General features: G+C 31.4%; 3 protein-coding genes across 4 annotated transcripts; 2 read left to right on the plus strand and 1 right to left on the minus strand.

Moving 5' to 3' along the window:
* Positions 1-1,652: 1,652 nt before the first annotated feature.
* LOC106780590 (probable calcium-binding protein CML48) lies at positions 1,653-3,753 on the minus strand. Of its 2 annotated transcripts, XM_014668887.2 has the most exons (5): positions 3,188-3,746; positions 3,044-3,090; positions 2,541-2,716; positions 2,183-2,201; positions 1,653-2,029 (listed from the first exon to the last, which is right to left on the minus strand). In XM_014668887.2, exons 1-5 carry the CDS (start codon positions 3,540-3,542, stop codon positions 1,919-1,921), a joined length of 708 nt encoding a protein of 235 aa, XP_014524373.1. In that variant the 5' UTR covers positions 3,543-3,746; the 3' UTR covers positions 1,653-1,918. The 2 variants fall into 2 exon arrangements, with proteins under 2 accessions (XP_014524373.1, XP_014524372.1); XM_014668886.2 differs by having other exon boundaries at positions 1,653-2,201; positions 3,188-3,753.
* A 7,592-nt stretch (positions 3,754-11,345) lies between these two features.
* On the plus strand, positions 11,346-15,092 carry LOC106780593 (rho GTPase-activating protein 5). Its single transcript, XM_014668890.2, has 5 exons — positions 11,346-11,795; positions 12,247-12,367; positions 12,537-12,656; positions 13,871-14,101; positions 14,384-15,092. Exons 1-5 carry the CDS (start codon positions 11,440-11,442, stop codon positions 14,822-14,824), a joined length of 1,269 nt encoding a protein of 422 aa, XP_014524376.1. The 5' UTR covers positions 11,346-11,439; the 3' UTR covers positions 14,825-15,092.
* Positions 15,093-17,036: 1,944 nt separating this feature from the next.
* LOC106780594 (protein FAF-like, chloroplastic) lies at positions 17,037-18,365 on the plus strand. The gene has a single exon (XM_014668891.2). The coding sequence runs from the start codon at positions 17,471-17,473 to the stop codon at positions 18,164-18,166; it is 696 nt and encodes a 231-aa protein (XP_014524377.1). The 5' UTR covers positions 17,037-17,470; the 3' UTR covers positions 18,167-18,365.
* Positions 18,366-20,446: the final 2,081 nt, after the last annotated feature.

A 20,446-nucleotide genomic window follows, 5' to 3' on the forward strand; every position in this document is an offset into this window, starting at 1 on the left:
TTATCAATTAATGACGGTTTTAGATGGATGGATAATTTCTTTACTAAATGATCAATGATTGGATCATTAGCTGATGGAGTTGTCATACAATGTAGAATTGTATTTTTCTTCTTTAATTTTCTAAAACTCTTTATATTTATATAACTTACTTCAGTATAAATAAAATAATTCATTTTTGTGTTTTTTAGTATACTATGAGTGATTAAATTTTGGATTTTATGATTTTATATTCACTTGATAAAATTATAATGATCACTTATGGTAAATCACTTTTGAATTATATACAAGGTTGAATTTATGAAAATATTTATGCAAGTTATTTTTTACTTTGAATCTTATCTAGATCTCTTAGAAGAAAAAAAAAATTGATAAAAATGAAAATATCTCCATCTTAAGTGAACTTATCTTTTTCCGTATTCATAAGTCTTTACCTTTTCCTTTTCTTTGCTAGTTCATGTCTTATTTTCAATTCTAATTTTAGTTCTAATTTATTTCTGCCATTCGATCCCTTCTAGATTATTCTTTAAATTTCTTATCATAATTTTTTTGCTCTCTAATTCTCCCTTCCTCATATAAACCATGCATATGTCAATAAAGTATCTTCTACATATGAATCACAAATTTTCCCACCAAGTTATAAACTTTTTGAATGACCTACAAATTCTAACATCACTTTATATCTATTTACCAAAATATCACATTTTTTTCTTATTTTTATTTTTCACTGTCATGTTGAAAATTTTAAATATATATTCTAATTATTTACCGCTATATGTTATATAGACAGACTTATATTTTGTATTACCTTTTTAATATAGTTGTATACTTTTTTTTATAATCTCTCTCTCTCTCTCTCTCTCTCTCTCTCTCTCTCTATATATATATATATATATATATATATATATATATATATATATATATATTTAAATATATAAAGTATGAATGAAATGTTTCTGTGTACTTAATTCCCTTTGTTCTTATTTCTTTAACTAAAAAAATGTACAATCTACTTAAATATTGTATCTGAATATTGAAATTTGTAAATATGAAACTAAACTCATTCCAATATCTAATGCCAATTCGTTGGGTAGCTTATTTAGTTATATACGTGCGAATGATTGAATTAAAATAATACAATCAAATTATATTAGTGAACAAATTCTATCATCAGTCCATGAAATTTATTATTACATCCACCACAATACTCTATAATCAAATTCCACCATTGATTCATACAATTTAATAAAAAATTTAATGTCACACAAAAGACTTTCTTTTCCATTTTTTTAAATAATGAAAATTCTTAACTTAATACAACACGGAAGTTGGAAAAATATTATGTTGAAGATATTTGGTGAAGGAGTAGAGATAATGGTTTTGTTATTTGTCTTTTTTCTATTATAAAATCTAGTTGCCCACTATGTTATTCATGTATATGTAAGCATTATGTATTTTCTATCCTTGTCTTCTTTTCTCATATACAAGTTATGCAAAGATTCTTCTCAATTATCTCATGTGTCAGCACGGATGGCAATAACGTAGAAGTTAGTGTTTTGGCTTTGATTTTTTGCTTCTTTTTATTGCACACAAAATTCATAAAATGTCATAGTACTATTCTTTCATCACCACATTTCATTTTCTTCTTATTGATAAATACTCAAACAAAGTATGGTACATAGCACATATCATCCCATAGTCATGTACAAGTACAACTCTTACATAATGTTTACAATCAAAAGCAATAGAAAAAAAAAAAGTTTAAATACATACATTCTTCTCTCAATATATGTAAATGAATGAGGTATATATATATATGAAATGCTGTTCACGAAAGAGTGTATGTAGCACCAAAGAATCAATTGAATGTAGCACCAAAGAACTGTGGAATTCTCTACGAGATGAGCATCATCACTAATCATCAATTATAAGATACAAGGAAAGGAAGAACCATGGTCATGAAGTCATCGTATGAAAGTGTAGCAGAACCAGTATAACGTGTGTCCTTCTCCTTGAATTTATCAGTGAGACCCTGAAAATGAAACAAGTAATGAACACTTTAACAATGGAAAATGTGAAAGTTGGTCTGTATCAATGGAAGGGATGAAACAGAAACAGAAACAGAAATGAAGAAATAGAGAAATAAGAGGCACGTCAATAGAGTCAAAATCTCCTTGAGTTTTACCTTAATAATCATCCCACACCTGCATATAACAAAAAACAGAACATTAGATATATGATGGCATTGTCATTTTCAAATACAACAAAAGCTAATCTAGTCCTCGTTTGAAAGATTTCAGGAGATCAATTTGGTGATCCAAACAATAGCGACAGCAATATTGTCCTCAAATCATCGTTTTATCATTGCATGACAAGTTTACAACTCTAAACTTGTCTACTTTGGTGCAAGAATAGAAAAACATCATTCGAGGACAAGATTGATGTAATACCATTTCGTGGACCAAATTAACGATCCAAAAGTCTTTCAGTGACCAAAACGATAAAATTTACTGTCTTTAATGACCCAGATAAAAATAACTTACTCGACAAAATTGTCAAAACAAAGCTCAACCCTTCTTCCACTTCCATCACCATACTTGGAAAGCAGAAGTTGTAGAACTGAACCAGGCACAGCATAACCAATACCATACAGAGCATCTCTTAGTTCTAATGGATCAATTTTCCCACTCCTGTCTTTATCATATCTCTCGAATATGCCCTGCAAAATCGAAGTACCACATTCAAAGGCAATTACATGGATGAAGATCAATTATAAAACACAATTTGTTCAAATTTTTTGGTAGTAAAAGCTAAGACACCATCAAAACTATTCGGTATAAAGCTCATGATTTGATGGAGTACTATTCAGCATAAATCGACCCATCAGGTAAAAGCATAAAACAGTTTTATCTAGTGATAAAACTACTCAATTAGCTCATGACTTAAACACAAATTTCAAACTTAAGGCGATTCATAACCTAGCATAATGAACCGTGCTTATCTTGAGAAAGAAAAGAGTACGAGAAGAAATGAAAAAGAGACTCACTCGCCATTGACCAAGGCAACTCCAAAGTGCTGCAAATTCCTTAGGTCCTGTGAAAAGGCACAAGCGATAGCCAATTGATATCAACACAGTGAAAACCCCAAGAAAGGAAAGCAATAAAAAAGGAATGGAAGAGAAGTTAGGTACCAACTGCGAGGGGTTGTTGTGGATTCTTGAAGAGGAAGATAAGGAGACGAATGGTCCTGAGATTAAAACGGTGAAACCCAGAAGAGAGAGCTTGTTGCAGTTCGTGCTCATCGATGAAGCCACTCCGATCCCTGTCCACCATCTGAAAGCTGGTTATCACATCCTGGGGTGTCCCTGGTGGAAAACTTGGATACCCAGATGGAGAAACGTTGGAATAGCTGTAATTGGAGGGAGAATTTGAAGGCGGAGGAACATTGGAAGTAGAAGTCTGATAGTAACTTGAATATGGAGGTTGTTGAGGAGCAGATGGAGCATACTGAGATTGAGGTCGGTATCCACCGTAGGAAGAAGACATGGCTAGTTACAATAAACCTTAGTGTGGATTCAAGTTGCAGAATCACGCAGACAGAGAGAGAAAGAGAGAGATGATTCAGATCACGGTAGTTAATTGAATCTTGAGGAACACATGGTTATTTGAAACTAATGTTGTTATAGGATTTGACATAACGAGAGAAATCCAGACACGCCACGACAGCGTTGTTTGAAAAGACGTGGTCAATATCGGTAGTCCATGCCGTGTTCGTGTCATCAATAATTATCCTTAACCAACATACTTATAACAATTTGATTAATGGTAACAGATTTTTTTTTATTAAAATACAAAAATAAATTAAGTTCTTTAACGCTATTTTTCAGATGATGTTAGGAAAGTTGTTTTAATCAGTTGCATGTTTATTAGTATTTAATCTGACTGCAAAACTTTAAACGGTAATCTGAAGTTGAACAAATAATCTAAAGTTGAAACCTTTAAATGTTTGAATATTTTTAGAATCTTTATAGAATATACATTCTGCTTTACAAAAAAAGTAATAATATTCAAGTCTATTGTCTACTATTTTTGGTAAAATCAATTAAAAATTTATACTATCGTCTACTATTTATGGGTTTGATTGACATCTTTCATAACTGGGTGCTACTTTCTGCACCATACTTTTTTCTTCCTGCACATCTGCAAAATTTTAAAATCCATTTTATCTCTTAACAAAATAATATTAAAAGCCCTAAATATTGTTCTCCTTTTTCTTTTTCTTGTATTACAGAATGATTTTTCCTAAGACATTTCCGAAACATCCCGTTTCGGGATTTTTTTGTATCACAGAATGATATTTCCTGAAAATATTTCTAGATAAAAAATACATTTCAGATTCATTATAAAATATGAAAAAAAAAAATCGGAATAGTGTTTCGAAAGTTATTTCTAGACCTAAAAATAAATTTTGGAACATCTATTTTGGAATTCTTTTTTATGTTTTGCAATAAATCTTCAGAGAGAAAAAAAAAGTATTTTAGAAGACATTTCCAAATCAGAAAATATCTTCTGACAGACTTATTTTGAAATTTTCTTACTTTCGGAACATACAAACTAAAAAAATATTAAAAATAAAGAGGTTTATGGATTTTTATTATATTTTTAATTAAAGAGTGTGGGATTACCACTTTTTGGGGTGCAGGAAGAAAAACAGAAGAAACACCCTTCTCTTAACCTGATGGCAAAGACCGAAAGCACAACATTGGTTTCGTTTCATGTTGTTCAGAAAAAAAGATTGACATCATAAAAAGCAGCGTTGTCTTCTCAAATAATTCATCTAAGTGCCTGTTTTGTCTGATTTTTAAATTCTCATAAGATAAAACTATTTAAAACAATTTCACCTTTTTACTGTAGATGAAAAAAGTATTTGACCTAATTCATTCCAAATGCATATTAAAATTTTAAACTAATTATTTGATATTAATTTAAAATTATGTAAGAATTAGAAAAAATAATAATCATTATTCTTTTTTACGTTATGCACAATTTTGCTATATTATAATTGTGACATTCCATTTTTAAATAGTATTAATATTATAAAGGAATAATTACATCATTAAAGTAGACCTGTTAACAAGAAGGAATATAAAGTTTTAGTCATCCTACATAATTATAAAAACAAACTTTATATACAAAATACTAAACTCAAAACTATACACTGGGGATGATTATCTAAAACCACATCTAAAACATAACTAATGAATATATAAATATTAAAACTATTATGTCTTTAGGCTATCTCCATCTAATACTTGTTTCACGGTCACGTTGTTTTCTCAGCTCACACTTACTAAATAATCATCTCCCACACACAAAAACAGGGTGAACTAGTGATACAAAACCTATCCTACTAAATATATTAAAATGTCAATTATAATAAAATATAACAAACATCTTAATCATGCCAAAGGCCTAGGTTGGACTATCCGGAATTAGTATGAATGCGAAGCTATTGTGAGTCATGCACTTGTGATGGCCTCTACTGTTCTGCTGAGTCATTGCCAATGAGTTTCATCCTATTACACTCACAAGGTTTAGTTTGTATCGCATCTTAGGCCATACAAGAAGCACCTAAATTAATAACTCCCACTACTCTCCCCACATGTATATATCACTCCTCTCTAATTGAGAATAAATGATCATTATACTATTAGGATAACCCTCAAGACTGAACTTCCTGCATTCATACCAATAACACTTTAATACAAGCATTATGTATTCTCCTTAAAACTCTTACACACCTCCTCCAATTCAATCATATGTTCCAACCCATGCCACAAATCATAAAATAAGCCATCATACTTAGAGTTGTCAATTTTCCCAAGAGCTCCAAAGCCAGCCCTGGCCTTTCATAGAGCTAGCCTCCATTTTTTCGGCCCACATTATAGGAGGCATTTTCAAAGCCTCTGGCCCCGCTAGCCCCATTAAATGGGTTGGCACTGCAGTAAGGCCGGGTTAAGCCCCCATGACCCCTAAAATTAGAGCCGTCAAAATGGGTCACAACCCGCGAGCCAACCCGGCCCGTCACGGGTTTGGGCCGGGTTGGGTTTGAAAAATACAACCCACTTATATGCGGGTCAGATTTCAACCCAGCTCATTTAGACCCGGCTCATGCGGGTTGAACCCGTGGTGAGCCGGGTTGGCCCACCAACCCACCTACCTAATTTTATTTTTTTAATTTATTATTTTATTTATGAAATCCTAAAAAAATAAATTACTTTCTTCACTCGCTGTGTATACCAAAAAAGTAATCTCTGCTCTCACAAATCACTCTTATGGTACTTGCTCTCATTTGACCGTGCTCTCACTTCACTAAAATTCTTCAAGGAGCAGGTAAAACACCCTTCCTTTTTTTCTTCTCTTTTCTCCACATTTTTGTTTTCTCACTTCTCTCTTCTTTTTTTTCAAAAACCCTATAATGACAAAAATAGGGGTTTGCGAATTTGTTTTTTGTTCTGGGGGATTTGAAGATATGGAATGATTTTTTCGTGTTCTGACATGCTTGTATCAGATTTTGTTCATTTTATTTAAATAATTTGAGTATACATTATTTGAACAAGCTCTTTTTGATATCTTTGAATTTGAGAAATTATGTTACAGATTAAACTATTAAATTTTTGTTGATGTTGTTGAGTACTGATTCTTTTTTTTTTTACTAATATTTTTTTATTGATTGTCGGAATTGTTCTGATATTAAGAAAATCTTTATTAGCGAATTTGGAGACAACAAGAACAAGGGTCAAGGGTTACAACAAGAACAAAAAATGATGAATATAAGAAAATTATTTGTATGATTTTTGTGTTTGTTTTTTAATAACATTTGGATTATATTGTACTTTTTATTATTATTTTGAATTGTCTTTGACATATTTTTTTGGGAGTGAAAATTGTTTAAATTTAAATTACAGAAAGTTTGTATTTTTTATTATTTTAAAAAAATGTAATTAAATGAGCTAGTGAGTCAACCCGTTTACCCACCAATCCGTGGTGGGTCGGGCCGGATTCAAGTTTTTCTGACTCGCTAATAAATGAGCCAGGTTGGGTTGGCTCACTAAGTGACCAACCCGTGATGGGCCGGGCCGGGTCAAGCCGGGTTACCCGTTTTGACAACTCTACCTAAAATTATGGCCTTCTATAGCATCAACTTTTCATCTCCTCTTTTCTAATCATTAATAAAACTTCACTTCCATTTTCTATCTTTTCATACTTTTCATATTTCTTTTATTTTCTTTTTTTAAACTTAATATAAAAAAAGAGAGTATTAAAACATTACTAATATATTATTTCTTTTTATAAAAAAAAGGAGATATTGTTAAAGTATAAATTATCTTATATATGAATAGATAATATTATGATACATTACTGATATATATTTTTCAAAATATATGGAATATATAAAAAATAATAATAGGAGTTGTTTTAATTTTAATTTTGATACTTATATTTTTTGAAATTTAAAATTTAAAAAATTTAACTAAAAATTATGAGACTAAATACGAAAAAAAAAACTACAATTTTTAATATTTATGTCATTTATATTTATATATATATATATATATATATATATATATATATATATATATCATGTTTTTGTTTATTTAATATTTATCCTATATTTGTATATACATTTGGTTATGTTATCTATCGCGTTTAGTGTTATTTTCTTTAGTATAAAATAAATTGGAGATACTAATTTTAATCATAAAATTTTTCTGAAATAATAGCATATGGAAGGGTAATAAGAAAATAGAAATTAAAAGTTAAAATTGAAATTAAGCAGTTAATGAAATAAATATCCACCTGTAAAAAGAATGACGTTAGGAAATTTTTGTTGAAGGAGAAAAATACAAAAGAAAAATTATTAAAACTAACATAGTAAGGCTATCGATAATAAGATATTTATTGTATTATTTTAAATAAATTTAAATTAAAATAAAGAAAAACTAAAACAAAGTAATATCAATAATTATGTTTATAATATCAATGAATCAACTTTTTTTTCATTATATTAAGTTTTATTTGATTACGGCGAATCGAATTTTCTGTATGTTATTTTTATTAGTAGGTTATCGTAAAACCAGATGTGCATGTGTATTTTTCAATAAAAATTAATAAATATTTTAATTTAATTATAAAAGTGTGTATATATATATATATATATATATATATATATATTACAATTTTATTGTAAATAATTTAAGTGTTTATGTGAGGATTTAGTCAGTAATGCAAATACAAGAAACATTTAAGTGTTTCTTTTCTTTGTAAAAATGGAATTTATTGTTGGATATCTAGTTTTTTTGGTAAAAAGGAAAGTCTATCGGCTAGCCCTGACCCACAGGGCTTTGGGGCTTTTTAGCCCTGGGGGCTTTTTTAATAAATGGCTTTTTATAGGGCCTATTTGACAGGTCTAATCATGCCATTTAAAACTATGTATATAAGAGAAAGGAAGTTAAAACACCCAAATGACTAGACCCACTCACCCAACACCAGAAACAAAGTTCCCAACGAACACAGGCTCTTCTAGCAAGCAGTCTCTACTCGCTCATTGAGAGCCAAAACAACAAGCTCCACAAGCCAAGGAGCTGTTCGCTTAGCTTCTGAAACTAACTGTCAGAAAACCTAATATACTCTCCCAACGAGCCCCTTTTGCTCGCCTAGCCACTCTGCATAATTATGTAGCACCAAAATCTGCAGAATTTGCACCCCTCAACCCCTCATGACCTATCCTAATCACTTTTACCAACTTCTACCACTCCTAGGTGGAATTCTAAGCTACAATGTACCTAACCAAAAGTGTATGAACCAAATTAAATTAGTTTTAAACTCATACAATAGGATTCCAACTCAAGTTAACCAAAACCCTACTTCAGAGACCATAATTCAATTTCACAAGTTTTAGCTCATAACTAAACGACTTAGGGTCTGAACAAGTCACAAATGACTCAAAGAGAGATCCCAAACACTAACACCTGCCTCAAATCTACCAAATCAAAATCTCACTCTCCAAAACCCCTAAATTAAGCCTAAAAACCTTCCTAAACCATCATCTTGACTCATACTCACTTCTATCTCAGATTTTTATCAACTCAAGCTATCAACAAGTTTGATTGACCATACAATATGTCTCATATTGTTGTTTATCCCTTTAGACCCTTACTTCTACAAATCATTTACCAAAACTTTCCCTTTTGATCAAAATAATTAATAACTCAGTCCATATAATCTCTTTTCAATACATTAACCAATTCATCACCAAAATTTCACAACAACATCAACATTCAAGTCAATAATTACATTTAACCAAAATCACTCAACCAAATTCAATTATTCAAACACACTTATTACTAACACACTCATTTCAAGTGTATAATTCAACATACATTCAACTTACATACTAATAACTATCATTTCATACTTCATAGCTCAAATTAATAGAAAATATCAGCTTTCCTTACTTTAAGAAGAACTATCAAGCTCTAAACACGCACAATCGTTGCTTCAAGCACAATAAACTCTATAAATGCTTACAAATCACCAAATTGTTATCAGAGTAAGTCCTTAGGACCTCAAATTAACAAAAAACTAGAAAAATGGATCAAAAGACACATGCAAGAAGAAATTGCCAAGCATGATCTCGAATGAAAGGAAAAATGAGTTGAAACTTGTTTTCTTTAGTCTAGAAACTGATCCGTAGATAATGGTAATTACATTGTTGTGATCTCCTAATAACTTTCTGATCATCAAACAAATGATCAAGGAGTTAGAATTTATAGAAAGAACGAAGAGAGAGTTTTAAAGAGATGATGAGTGTTTTAGATAATGAGACAAGTTTAAGAAAATTTATTTATATTATTGAATTATTTTAAAATTAAAATACTCGATCTCATTATTTTAAAATATTTATCAATTCTAATATTCTAATTTTTAGTTCTCACAATAATTATCAGTTTTAAAAATGTAAAATATCGTTTATTATTTTTTTTTCTTAGAAGTAAAATTTAGGTTTATGATGATTAGGATAAGAAAAATTATTTTATAGCGATGTAATATTATAATATATTCATACTAATATAAAAAAGTTAAAAGCTTTAAAATAATTACGTTTTTTTTAATAAAAATAAAATGTTAAAAGAAAGTTATTGATGAAAAAGAAAATTATATATATACACGTCATTCATACTAAATAATAAATATATTATTTAACTAAAATGCATATAAATATTTCATTTATTTAATTAAATATTATTAGTATTTTTTAGTCTTAAATGAACTACAATTAGCTAAAAATATAATAATTTAAAAGCAAAGGATTGAAAACTTTATTTATTTATTTTATGGATACAATCTCATGCGTATTAATTACGACTTTAGGTAATAAATACTCTTCCATCATTCATAATCTAAAAGAAGGATTTCAAGAAATTCTTCAAATGGAAACTAAACATAATTAACTCTGGGGTACGAAATTAATACAATAATGACAAATACTTCTTAGCATAAAAAAAATGTGCTGTCTGTCATTCTATAAATAAAACTGATAAAATAATCTCCAGAAATTGAGGGATAGAACTAGGTCATCACAATCTTATTTTCTTCAATAACTTTTTTATTAATAAAAAATTAAAGTCTAATTTCATGTCAACTAAATATTGGTAGGTAACATGTCACTACATTTATAAATAGTATGAAATTTAGAATAATGAAAACTTATTTGTTATATATAAATTAGTATGTGATGAAAGATAGTGTTATATTACTGTAAAAGCTCATTATTATGATATTCTTTTACAAGTTTTCAACACACACAAATTACAATTTTTTTACATTAGATATTAATTATCCTTCTTTATTTTTTTTGTTATTTTTTTAAAAATACAAAATTAACTTTTTCTTTATGATTATTTTACAGAATGTAAATATTTATTATCCTACCGTTTTATGGAAAAATGATTTTTTTATACATTTCAATTTTTTCATTCATTTGATATTATTTTTATTTATTTTTTATTATCTTTTTTATGATTTTATTCTTATATTCTTTATCAAAACGAGGGTAAAAGTGTGTCATTATTTATTATTATTGTTGTTGTCTTTAGTTCTACTCTTGGTGTCCCTATTGTTGGTGTCTTTCTCTCTCTCCACTGAGAGACATGACATATTGAGAAGCGTGAGTACATGTTGAACGCTCCAGAACACGCAACATAAAAAAACCAAGTTAATGATTCTCACGTCCCACATCCTACAAAGACTACTTACACTTTTCTTCAATCAAACTCCAACTCATAACTGTTAACCTTGGCATTTTCTGAAGGATCAGATCACAAAATCTTTGTGCTTTCGTTTTTTATATTCCAAGTAAAGGCCTCTTTCATTGCCAGCCATGACCGAGGTCCTCCTCTCCCCACGCTCACCCCTTTTTCCATCTTCTTCATCACCACAACCAACAACAACAACAACAAAGACAACCTCAACCACAACAAACTCATCTCCTTCTTCTTCTTCCTTTTCATTCTCTCGCAATGCCTTTCTCCGACCACACCTCTCTCTTCTCGCTCTTCTCTTGACCCTTCTCAGGAAATCCTTCCTTCCCCGCAAAACCATCTCCTCCCTCATGGACATTGGCTCACCAACTAACGTACGCCATGTTGCTCATGTCACCTTTGATAGGTTCAACGGTTTCTTGGGTTTGCCTGTTGAGTTTGAACCTGAAGTCCCCAGAAGGCCTCCTAGTGCTAGGTGTGTGTGTCGTGCATGTACATTATAAGAAGAGATCAAGACACTTCTTTCTTCATCGTTGAATTAGCCAGAGTTACACTTCTAACTGCATGTTGGTTTTTTATCAGTTTTGATATGTGAGAGGAATATTATGTGTTTTTTGATGCACATTAATTATGGTTTGATAATCAGTTTTATTTCTTTACACAATCAGTTTTCACAATTTTCAATCATACTAGAGATAACTTCTAAAGTAATTCTATTGGAAAAAATAACTTCAACCAATCAGAAATCGTGTTCAATATGAGGTTTAATAGGTGACTGTTATAAACATTAACATTACAGTTTATGCTTAGATGAGACTGTAGGAACCTTTTATACTTTTGGATGTATTTAAATTAGAGTCTCTAATTTCAAGGTTGTGTCTAGTTTTGTTTTGTTTAATTTCTTTGGTTTTATTTTTCACTTGTAGTGCATCTGTTTTTGGAGTTTCAACAGAATCCATGCAGTTGTCGTATGACTCTAGAGGGAACAGTGTGCCAACTATTCTGCTATTGATGCAAAGGCATCTGTATGCTCAAGGAGGGTTGCAGGTTGATCTTCTAGATTTGTTGTAACTTGTAAAATTCACATGCTGTGTTGATGGTTATAGCATGCAATTTGTGTGAAACCAACAAAGATGATTTGCTTTATAATGGCAGTTCTCTATGGAGACATTTTTGTTCATTTTACAAGGCATTAATGTTCCTTTCACAAATGCAGGTAGAGGGGATTTTCAGAATCAACGCGGACAATGGTCAAGCGGAGCATGTGAGAGATCAATTGAATATGGGAGTGGTTCCAGAAGGCATTGATGTACATTGTTTGGCAGGGTTAATTAAGGTATAGCATTGCAAGATGATTGCTTGCTTCTGGCTCCTCTATTGGTGTACATGTTTATAGATGCTTGTCTGATTAATATAACTGAATCATCAAATTGACTAAAAAAAGCCTCTTCTATTTGTAATATGATGATTACTTTTGCTTGTAGAATACATAATGATTATATTCATCGCTACTCAAAATATACAATTCCTTTTCTTTTATTATAGATCTAGCATGTAATGGCATCATTTGTGCAAATAGAATTGATTCAACATGTAAAGTTAAGAGTAAGGAACTTCTCCATTTCAGAACAGATATCTTTCTATGTCTAATAAATGAGAAATAAGCATCATTTCCAAAGTCCAAAGTGTATTTGACTGAACAGTACCACATTGCATATCAGATGAATAGTAGAATTGTCTACCCATGCAATATTTGGTTTACAGATTAGATGGTGAGCTAGTAATAGGGAATATCCTGCATGAAGGGAGGGTCTATTGTCAGTCTTATTTGTGCAGGGAGAAAAGTTAAATTCAGTATCTTAGGTAATATTTAAGTTTTTTCAGCTCTAATAGTTACCAAATTTTCCTTTTGTTCAATATAAAAGAATATTTCCTAATTGCAGGATTAGTGTTGTGAACTTTGAGATTTGAGATCCTGTTGGAATGTGGAAAAAGAAGTCTTGTGACCCTGTTGTAATATTTGTTAGTCAAGTCAAGAAACTAAATATCATCATGGATGTGAATCTTTTAAATAATTCCTAAAAGAATTTGATCTTTTCTTTTCTATTGCTTCTAGCCAAGCTTAGTGAGAACCTTGATTTTTATTTTATCTGCTATCTGTTCTTCTTCTATCTTGTGCTGACGAATTATATCCATGTCCACCCTTACTTACGTCTTAACCTTCCAACTTTTGGACAAATATAACAGTTTCCCAACATGTTTGTTCAATGGCTGGTTCATGAAACTATATCACTACTTATTTGGAATATGTAACCTGTAGGAGTAGTGTTGTCCCAGCAATTAAAACCAGAACACTTCCCATGATTCCATTTAATTAAACTCTCATACATAACGAACTATTTTGTTTATGATGGAATACAAAGTAAATGACACAAAACATTCTTTTGCAGCTGATGCTTACAATCTATTCTTTGTGCTTTTGTTTTGGCATAAATGAGATGCTTAATGTGTACATGATAATTTATTGTGATATTCTTCATATTTTTCAAGGCTTGGTTTAGGGAACTTCCTACGGGGATTCTGGATTCATTATCACCGGAGCAGGTCATGCAATGCCAGACAGAGGAGGAGTGTGCTGAAATAGTGAGACATCTACCTCATACTGAAGCTTCACTCTTGGACTGGGCCATCAATCTGATGACTGATGTTGTTCAACATGAACATGTTAATAAGATGAATGCACGTAACATTGCCATGGTTTTTGCACCAAACATGACTCAGGTGTGTTTGCATATCTCTTTCATTCTCAACTGATTGCAGGGAAGACAAGATGAACTACATCAGGGTTATATGATTTTTTTTTTTTTCTGCATTACTAAATTGCATGTTTATATCTTCTGAAATCCAATTAAAGTTTTCTTATCAGTGAAAATCTTTTCTGCTGAATTTTTTTGATATTGATCATGGCCATTCTGACAATACTTGACCGTTACTGTTCTGAGTTTTTCCTAGAGTAAATAGAGAGTTTAATGCAATGAAACTGTTTGGTCTTTCTAACTGCAGATGGCCGACCCTATATCTGCACTGATGTATGCAGTTCAAGTAATGAACTTCTTGAAGACACTCGTATTAAGGACACTGCGGGAAAGAAAGGATTCTGTGGTAGAATCTAATCCTAGATTTTATGTAGAGCCTTCTGATGGTGATGGAAGCCAAAGACTTTTGGAGTCCTTCCAGCAAGATACTCCTGCACAAAATGAAGTGGCTCAGGGAAGCACTGTTTTAGAGAAAACTGGCTTAGAATGTTCCCCTGGATCAGTCCAAAACAACTCAACTGAAGAAGAACCTGGCACTCTGGCAAACTCTTCTGAGAATCTTGTTAGCAATGAGGAATTATATTGTGAGTTTCCACCCGTAGGAAACATGGGAAAGGGTAAAAGTGGCCAATCAAGTAAATCAAATGGTAAAAAAGAGTCTAAAAAGACTAGAGGCAGCAACCCATAATCCATCAAACACTGCCAGTTGAGAAAAACAAGAGTTGGGAGTTTATGCAGCAATGGTTCATATATGAGCTGATATCAAAGCTTGGCTGTGAAGAAGCATTGAAATGTAAATTGATTATTTGACAACTTGGCATTGTAAGTTTGTGAAGTGATTTCAGTATGTTCCTTTTCTTTTTTTTCTTTCCCTTGTTTGTTTAACTTATCTCATTTCAAAAATAGTACCATGAACACACTAACATTGTAATGAAATCTCATTCCCTGTGTGTTTACTTGTATTGATAATTATTCCTTAATCATAAACACACCTTCTGTTGCACTTTTGAAACGATATTTTTGGATCCTTACTAAACAAATTATGTCTCGTACAATAAGTTTGGCATAAAACTTACATAACTAAGACGGGCAACATGAGATGAGTCCAGATTCTTTACTAGTTTTTTGGTGTTGTCTGTCTTCTGCTGAAAGTTAAAAATACACTAATGCTGGTATGTTATAATTCTTTTTAATATAATTTAAAACATCAAAATAAGTGTCAATCAGTATATTTTTAAAGCATAATACACAGACAACGCAAAAAATCCAGCAGAGGATACAAAATTCATATGATATGGTATGCCTTTAGGTACAAGTGGAACCTTTTATTCTTGGACCATAATATAGGCCATACAACAAACTTTTATGTAAAAAATATCGTATGATTGAGTTGGAAGGCATCAGGTCCACAAAGGTAAACCAATGGTAAGATGTTTTATGGAGGTGGGAAATATCAAGAGAAATGAAAACCACAAAACTATCAAACATTAAAGAAAAAAACTGCAGGCTACTTTCCCACCAAAACGCGTCTACTGGTTGATTGTATGCACATTTCCATAATGGGACAAGGCTGTGAAAGGGAGGGCTAACTAAGAACCAACCATTTTCCTAGAAAGGAGCCATCAAGTTTAAAGGACTGAATCGAATATTCCTCTCCCTCTTTCCACCAATGATAAACAATAATCACAAGTGGGAATGGTGGAACTAGTAGCCATGCATGCATAAGTTCTATGTTTGTGGCAATTCTGTTCTGCACCCTACTAGCCTTATCCTAGCTAGTGCAGAAAGCTGAATGAGATTGTATATATAGTGTTTAATGATAGGGAAGTATTCCAAATTTAATGAACAACCCATTAATTAATTATATTCCATTACCAATTCCCTGTAAAACAAATTTATGCGACAGTACAAACACCAGAATAGATTCATCTTAAGGACACATTGTGTATTATTTGCAAGAAGGATAATACCATGTGACCTATGTTTAGGTGGTCTTGGCCTAAAATCGCATAACTTTAACCAGTGCAAAGTAGCTAGTGTGGTACCAGACAGCCTACCAGGTGTGGTCAAGAGACACTTGTATGTAATCATGCCACGTTGCTTGCAATGTTCAAACCTTTCAGAGCCACTTGGACAGTTACAACTTACAAGTGAAAGCGGTTAATTGAACGTGTACACACAATGAAATGTTACATTTTAAAGATAGGAGAGAAGGGTGTGGCTGTAAGTGTGTGTTTGCAAGTTCACATCATTGTACTCTGGACAGCACCATGGAAGGATCGAATCATTGCTCAAAATTTGCCCCTCACAAAACCAAGAAAGTTGTGGTCCTGTCCCTTGTTTCCTTCCACAAAGGGAACGTCCAATTGAAGTGCCATCTGCACATGCAAGCTCTTGGTTATACCACTTTTATGCATTCATCTTCACAGACAAATTAATGACTACACATTTTTTTATGTAGTTAGGTAGAAGCCTACAAGGCTAAAACATTTGTTGCCTGATGCAATCCGTGTATTGACTGGTTTATGTTTTGGAAGATACCAAGTCATCAAGTCATTTCCAAGACCGTGTATAAAGGTTACTTTCATGTTGGAAGCCCTTTCAATAAGGGTGTGAGAGTTCCTAGAAAAATTTAGTAATATATGACATACTAATCAAGGGTGGAATCTCAAAAAATCTCAAAAAAATACTGCACCTTGGTTCAACTATATAAGAGATTGACACTACTCTTTATAAAAAATCTTAAGATAATAGATTAATGAGTTTTCACTTTTATATACTGTTCACATTTTTCATTTCTTTCCATTATAAAATTGGATTTATACTTGAATTCTCAACGAGTACTGTATGTAAATTTGAGTTTGAGCACCAGACATAGTTTGAGCACTTGGATTAAATACTTAAAAAATAATATTGTTGTTGAAGTTTCAACCAACATGAAGAGAATTATCTGTTACAAAGGATGATGTTTTGTCTTTCAAAAGAATTAAGATAAATCTCAGCCTATAGTTTGTTACCTAGGACTTTTATATGGCCAGAAAATCCAAAGCTAAGCTACGTAAGCATAATCACCCGTTGGCCATTTATAAGCCACAGCAACTGAAATCAGAACTTTCTACTGCATATATAATAGCATCTTCCCCTTGATTTTTTTTCAACTCATGCTATTTACGTGCCTCTTTACTCTTTTCCCCTATCCCTCAACTACCAAAAGTTAGCACTTAGAAACACCCTTTTCTTTCTTGCTTTCTTTCTTCCTTTCTTTGTTTCAGTGTTTCAGTGTTTTGTTCTACACAAAGCACCAACTCATACAACACTGGTTAGCAAGAAAGGCATGGCAACATGTGGGAGCCTACATCACATCTTGGATACCCTGTTGCCAGAAAACCCAACACTGATTGAATCCCTCTCATGGAACCAAATAAAGCCCGTAAAACCCGCAGACCAAACCCTTTCCTTCACTGAGATATTTGGAGAACCCTCCATCCAGCCATACGTTTGTACTTCATCATCAAGTGAGAAAACAAACAACAGCAACAGCCACAAAAGCAGTGATAGCTTCTCATCTTTGAGTTCTGAGAGTTTGCACCTTTGCACTGAGGGTCTTGGCTTTGAGAGTTCAGATGATGTTGAAGACTTAAAGGATGGAACGAATGAGAGCTGGGAAAGGTTTAAGGAGAAAGAGGGTGTGAAAAGGTATGTGAGTTCAAGGGTGAATGAGTACCCTCCTCCCATTTCAAGCATAGGGAGGAGTGGGAAGCCTTGGGTTTGTTTCAAGTCCTACAGGAGTGAAGGGAGGTTTGTTCTCGAAGAGATAAGGATTCCCACGCACGAGTTCCTCCATGCTTGTAGAGAGGATGGAAGGTTGAAGCTGAATTTTGTTCACCCTGATGATGAACTTTCAGAAGAAGAAGAAGAAGAAGACGTTGATGTAGAAAGTATAGATGAAGAAGAAGAAAACATGGGTGAAGAAAATGATGATTTTGTCATAGATCATGAACATGAACAAAAAGAGATTGATCATGCTTAAGGTGACTAGTCACTCACTTGATGAATGCTAAGGAAAAAAAAAGAAGAAAAAGAAATCGAAGCACTGTTGTGATTTTGTATCTTTTCTTTAATACATATGTTAGTTTTTGTCTCCTAACTCCAGATATTTTTTCTGATACAAGCTGACGCATTTGGTCAAGTTTTTGTTCGCACTAGTTCTAACTTGGGTTTGGATTTGATTTTCGGACTCTTTTTTTTATTAGAAAATAATATATAAATTTCACAATAAATCTTTTGTAAGGTTGATGGACTTTTGCAGATGTTGCGTTTCAGTACTAGGAAGCGGAAATTCGGAGATTTTAAGGTGGGGGTAATGATAGGGTAACAATTATTTACAGGATAAAAAGGTCATAGAATAATTGTTTGTACTTTTAATAAAAAAAATATATCAAATGAAAGGATTAAAACAATAATGATGTAAACAAGAATTACGTTGGATACAAACAAAGTTTCACATAAAAAAAAATAAGGTCTTGGTAAAGTGAATTTGAGAAAGAGTAATTAAAAAGATTTAAAAAAATTTGAAGATAATTTTTCTTTTTGTTTATTTGAATACATTTGGAAGTAAGTTATTTGTAAGTAAAATTTGTAAAAAATAGTATAAGATTTAATTTATATGACAGATTAAAAAAAATTACTTCCAAATTCACTATTTTTTACTTTCAAATCTATTCAAATAAATAACAAAAAAACAATTATCATCAAATTCTTTCAATTACTCTCTCCAAATCCACTCAAGTGAACAAAACTTAAAAGAAATAGATATAAATTTATATACACATAAGATACCTTTATTAATAAGAAACCTTTTGAAGTAGTATCAAAAACAAATCCGAATCTATCATAATAAAATTTGTTATTTATTGAATCTATAGTATCATTCGTTAATATTTATTCTTACCCTGAAAATATATCACAATATATGCATAGCTTGATTTGAGAATGTACAAGTGGGTGAAGAAGTCTTGTTCTTAACAAACTATTGTTAGAAGTGGCAAAACTGTATGAATTGAGCCTTACATGTGTTGAGACAGTTCCGATCAATTGAGCTATAACATTTAATATTCAGTTTCCATTTTTTCAACCGAGTAGTTCTCTGTGAAATTCATATTTCCCACACAAATTAAGAAGGGTATAGAAATAAAGCAGAGCCAGTAATCACAATAATTGAGATAAGATTGGGAAAGGGACACAACACAAGGAAAACGAAAAGAAAAGGGTTCTTCGATTCAGATAAAAGAATTCTTGCTAGGATTTTGAAGTAATATCCTGAGTTCTGTTTATGGATACGTGGAATTTGTTGAGGGAATTTAAAATATAAATTATAATATATTTAATTGTTTTAGTAAAATAATGTTTATTTAATTTTTAAAATTATAATTATTATTTTAAAAATGATGAATCCATTCATTTATTGGTCTGTTCTATTCTAAATTCATAAGTCGCATGAAAAATGGATCGAGCAAAAAAAAATAATAATTATTTCAATACAAAATCATTCTTTTAATCTGATCTAATTTTATAAACTTTTTCAAGCCATTAAAGCCTCTAATACTTTTTTGTGTGCCTTTTCCATGCAAAATTACAATCTGGTTTATGATATTTTCTTAATCTATATACGAATATCTCTCTTGACAAAAGAAAAGTATAAAGTTATAAAATGAAGATATGTTTAAAGAAAAAAAAAAAAGCTGTGAAAAAAAGTATAGTAAAACAGCTGAATAAAATAATATCAGCCTTTTCTTTTTGGATGAAATTTCAGGGGGAATGTACAAAGTTCCACCTCATATCTCTTTGACCCCCTTTTTTCTTCCCTTTTTGTGCAAATTTTGATCCAGCCATCTATAGAATTTTATATAAAAGATACTAGGGTACAAGAGCCTTTTTTTTTTTTATGTAAGAAACAAAGAAGGTATTTTTGTCCATAATGCTGATAATATACCCTGTTAATGAATTTTGACAGTTGTTTTTACAGGAATCTTAGCAACTTAATACTCAAAACTTGTTTTTGTTTCTTGTTTTCCTGTTGAAAAAATGTCTCCTTAATGATTTCAAGAGGATGTCTTTCGTTTCTCCACAAAGAATACATTATGATCTTCATTTATCTATAATATTTTAAAGAACCAAACATAAGTTTACATACATATGCTTTATACAAATTAATGCATGAATGCTCTATCTAGACACAACAAAACACTTCCGACACAAACAACAAATCTATTTATAAAATGAAACATCATTTTCATACATAGTCAAATGA

The sequence above is a fragment of the Vigna radiata genome, unplaced genomic scaffold (genome assembly GCF_000741045.1).
Source record: "Vigna radiata var. radiata cultivar VC1973A unplaced genomic scaffold, Vradiata_ver6 scaffold_499, whole genome shotgun sequence".
Taxonomy (NCBI): domain Eukaryota; kingdom Viridiplantae; phylum Streptophyta; class Magnoliopsida; order Fabales; family Fabaceae; genus Vigna; species Vigna radiata.

What these genes read in the sequence shown, in the direction of transcription:
- LOC106780593 (XM_014668890.2), top strand. Translation starts at nt 11,440, where the DNA reads ATGACCGAGGTCCTCCTCTCCCCACGCTCACCCCTTTTTCCATCTTCT. An exon ending in ATGCTCAAGGAGGGTTGCAG is followed by an intron (nt 12,368 to 12,536) that starts GTTGATCTTCTA and finishes TCACAAATGCAG; the next exon opens with GTAGAGGGGATTTTCAGAAT. An exon ending in TTGCACCAAACATGACTCAG is followed by an intron (nt 14,102 to 14,383) that starts GTGTGTTTGCAT and finishes TTCTAACTGCAG; the next exon opens with ATGGCCGACCCTATATCTGC.
- LOC106780590 (XM_014668886.2), bottom strand. Translation starts at nt 3,542, where the DNA reads ATGTCTTCTTCCTACGGTGGATACCGACCTCAATCTCAGTATGCTCCA. An exon ending in GTTGCCTTGGTCAATGGCGA is followed by an intron (nt 2,717 to 3,043) that starts GTGAGTCTCTTT and finishes TCGATTTTGCAG; the next exon opens with GGCATATTCGAGAGATATGA. An exon ending in TGTTTTGACAATTTTGTCGA is followed by an intron (nt 2,202 to 2,540) that starts GTAAGTTATTTT and finishes TGTTATATGCAG; the next exon opens with GTGTGGGATGATTATTAAGG.
- LOC106780594 (XM_014668891.2), top strand. Translation starts at nt 17,471, where the DNA reads ATGGCAACATGTGGGAGCCTACATCACATCTTGGATACCCTGTTGCCA.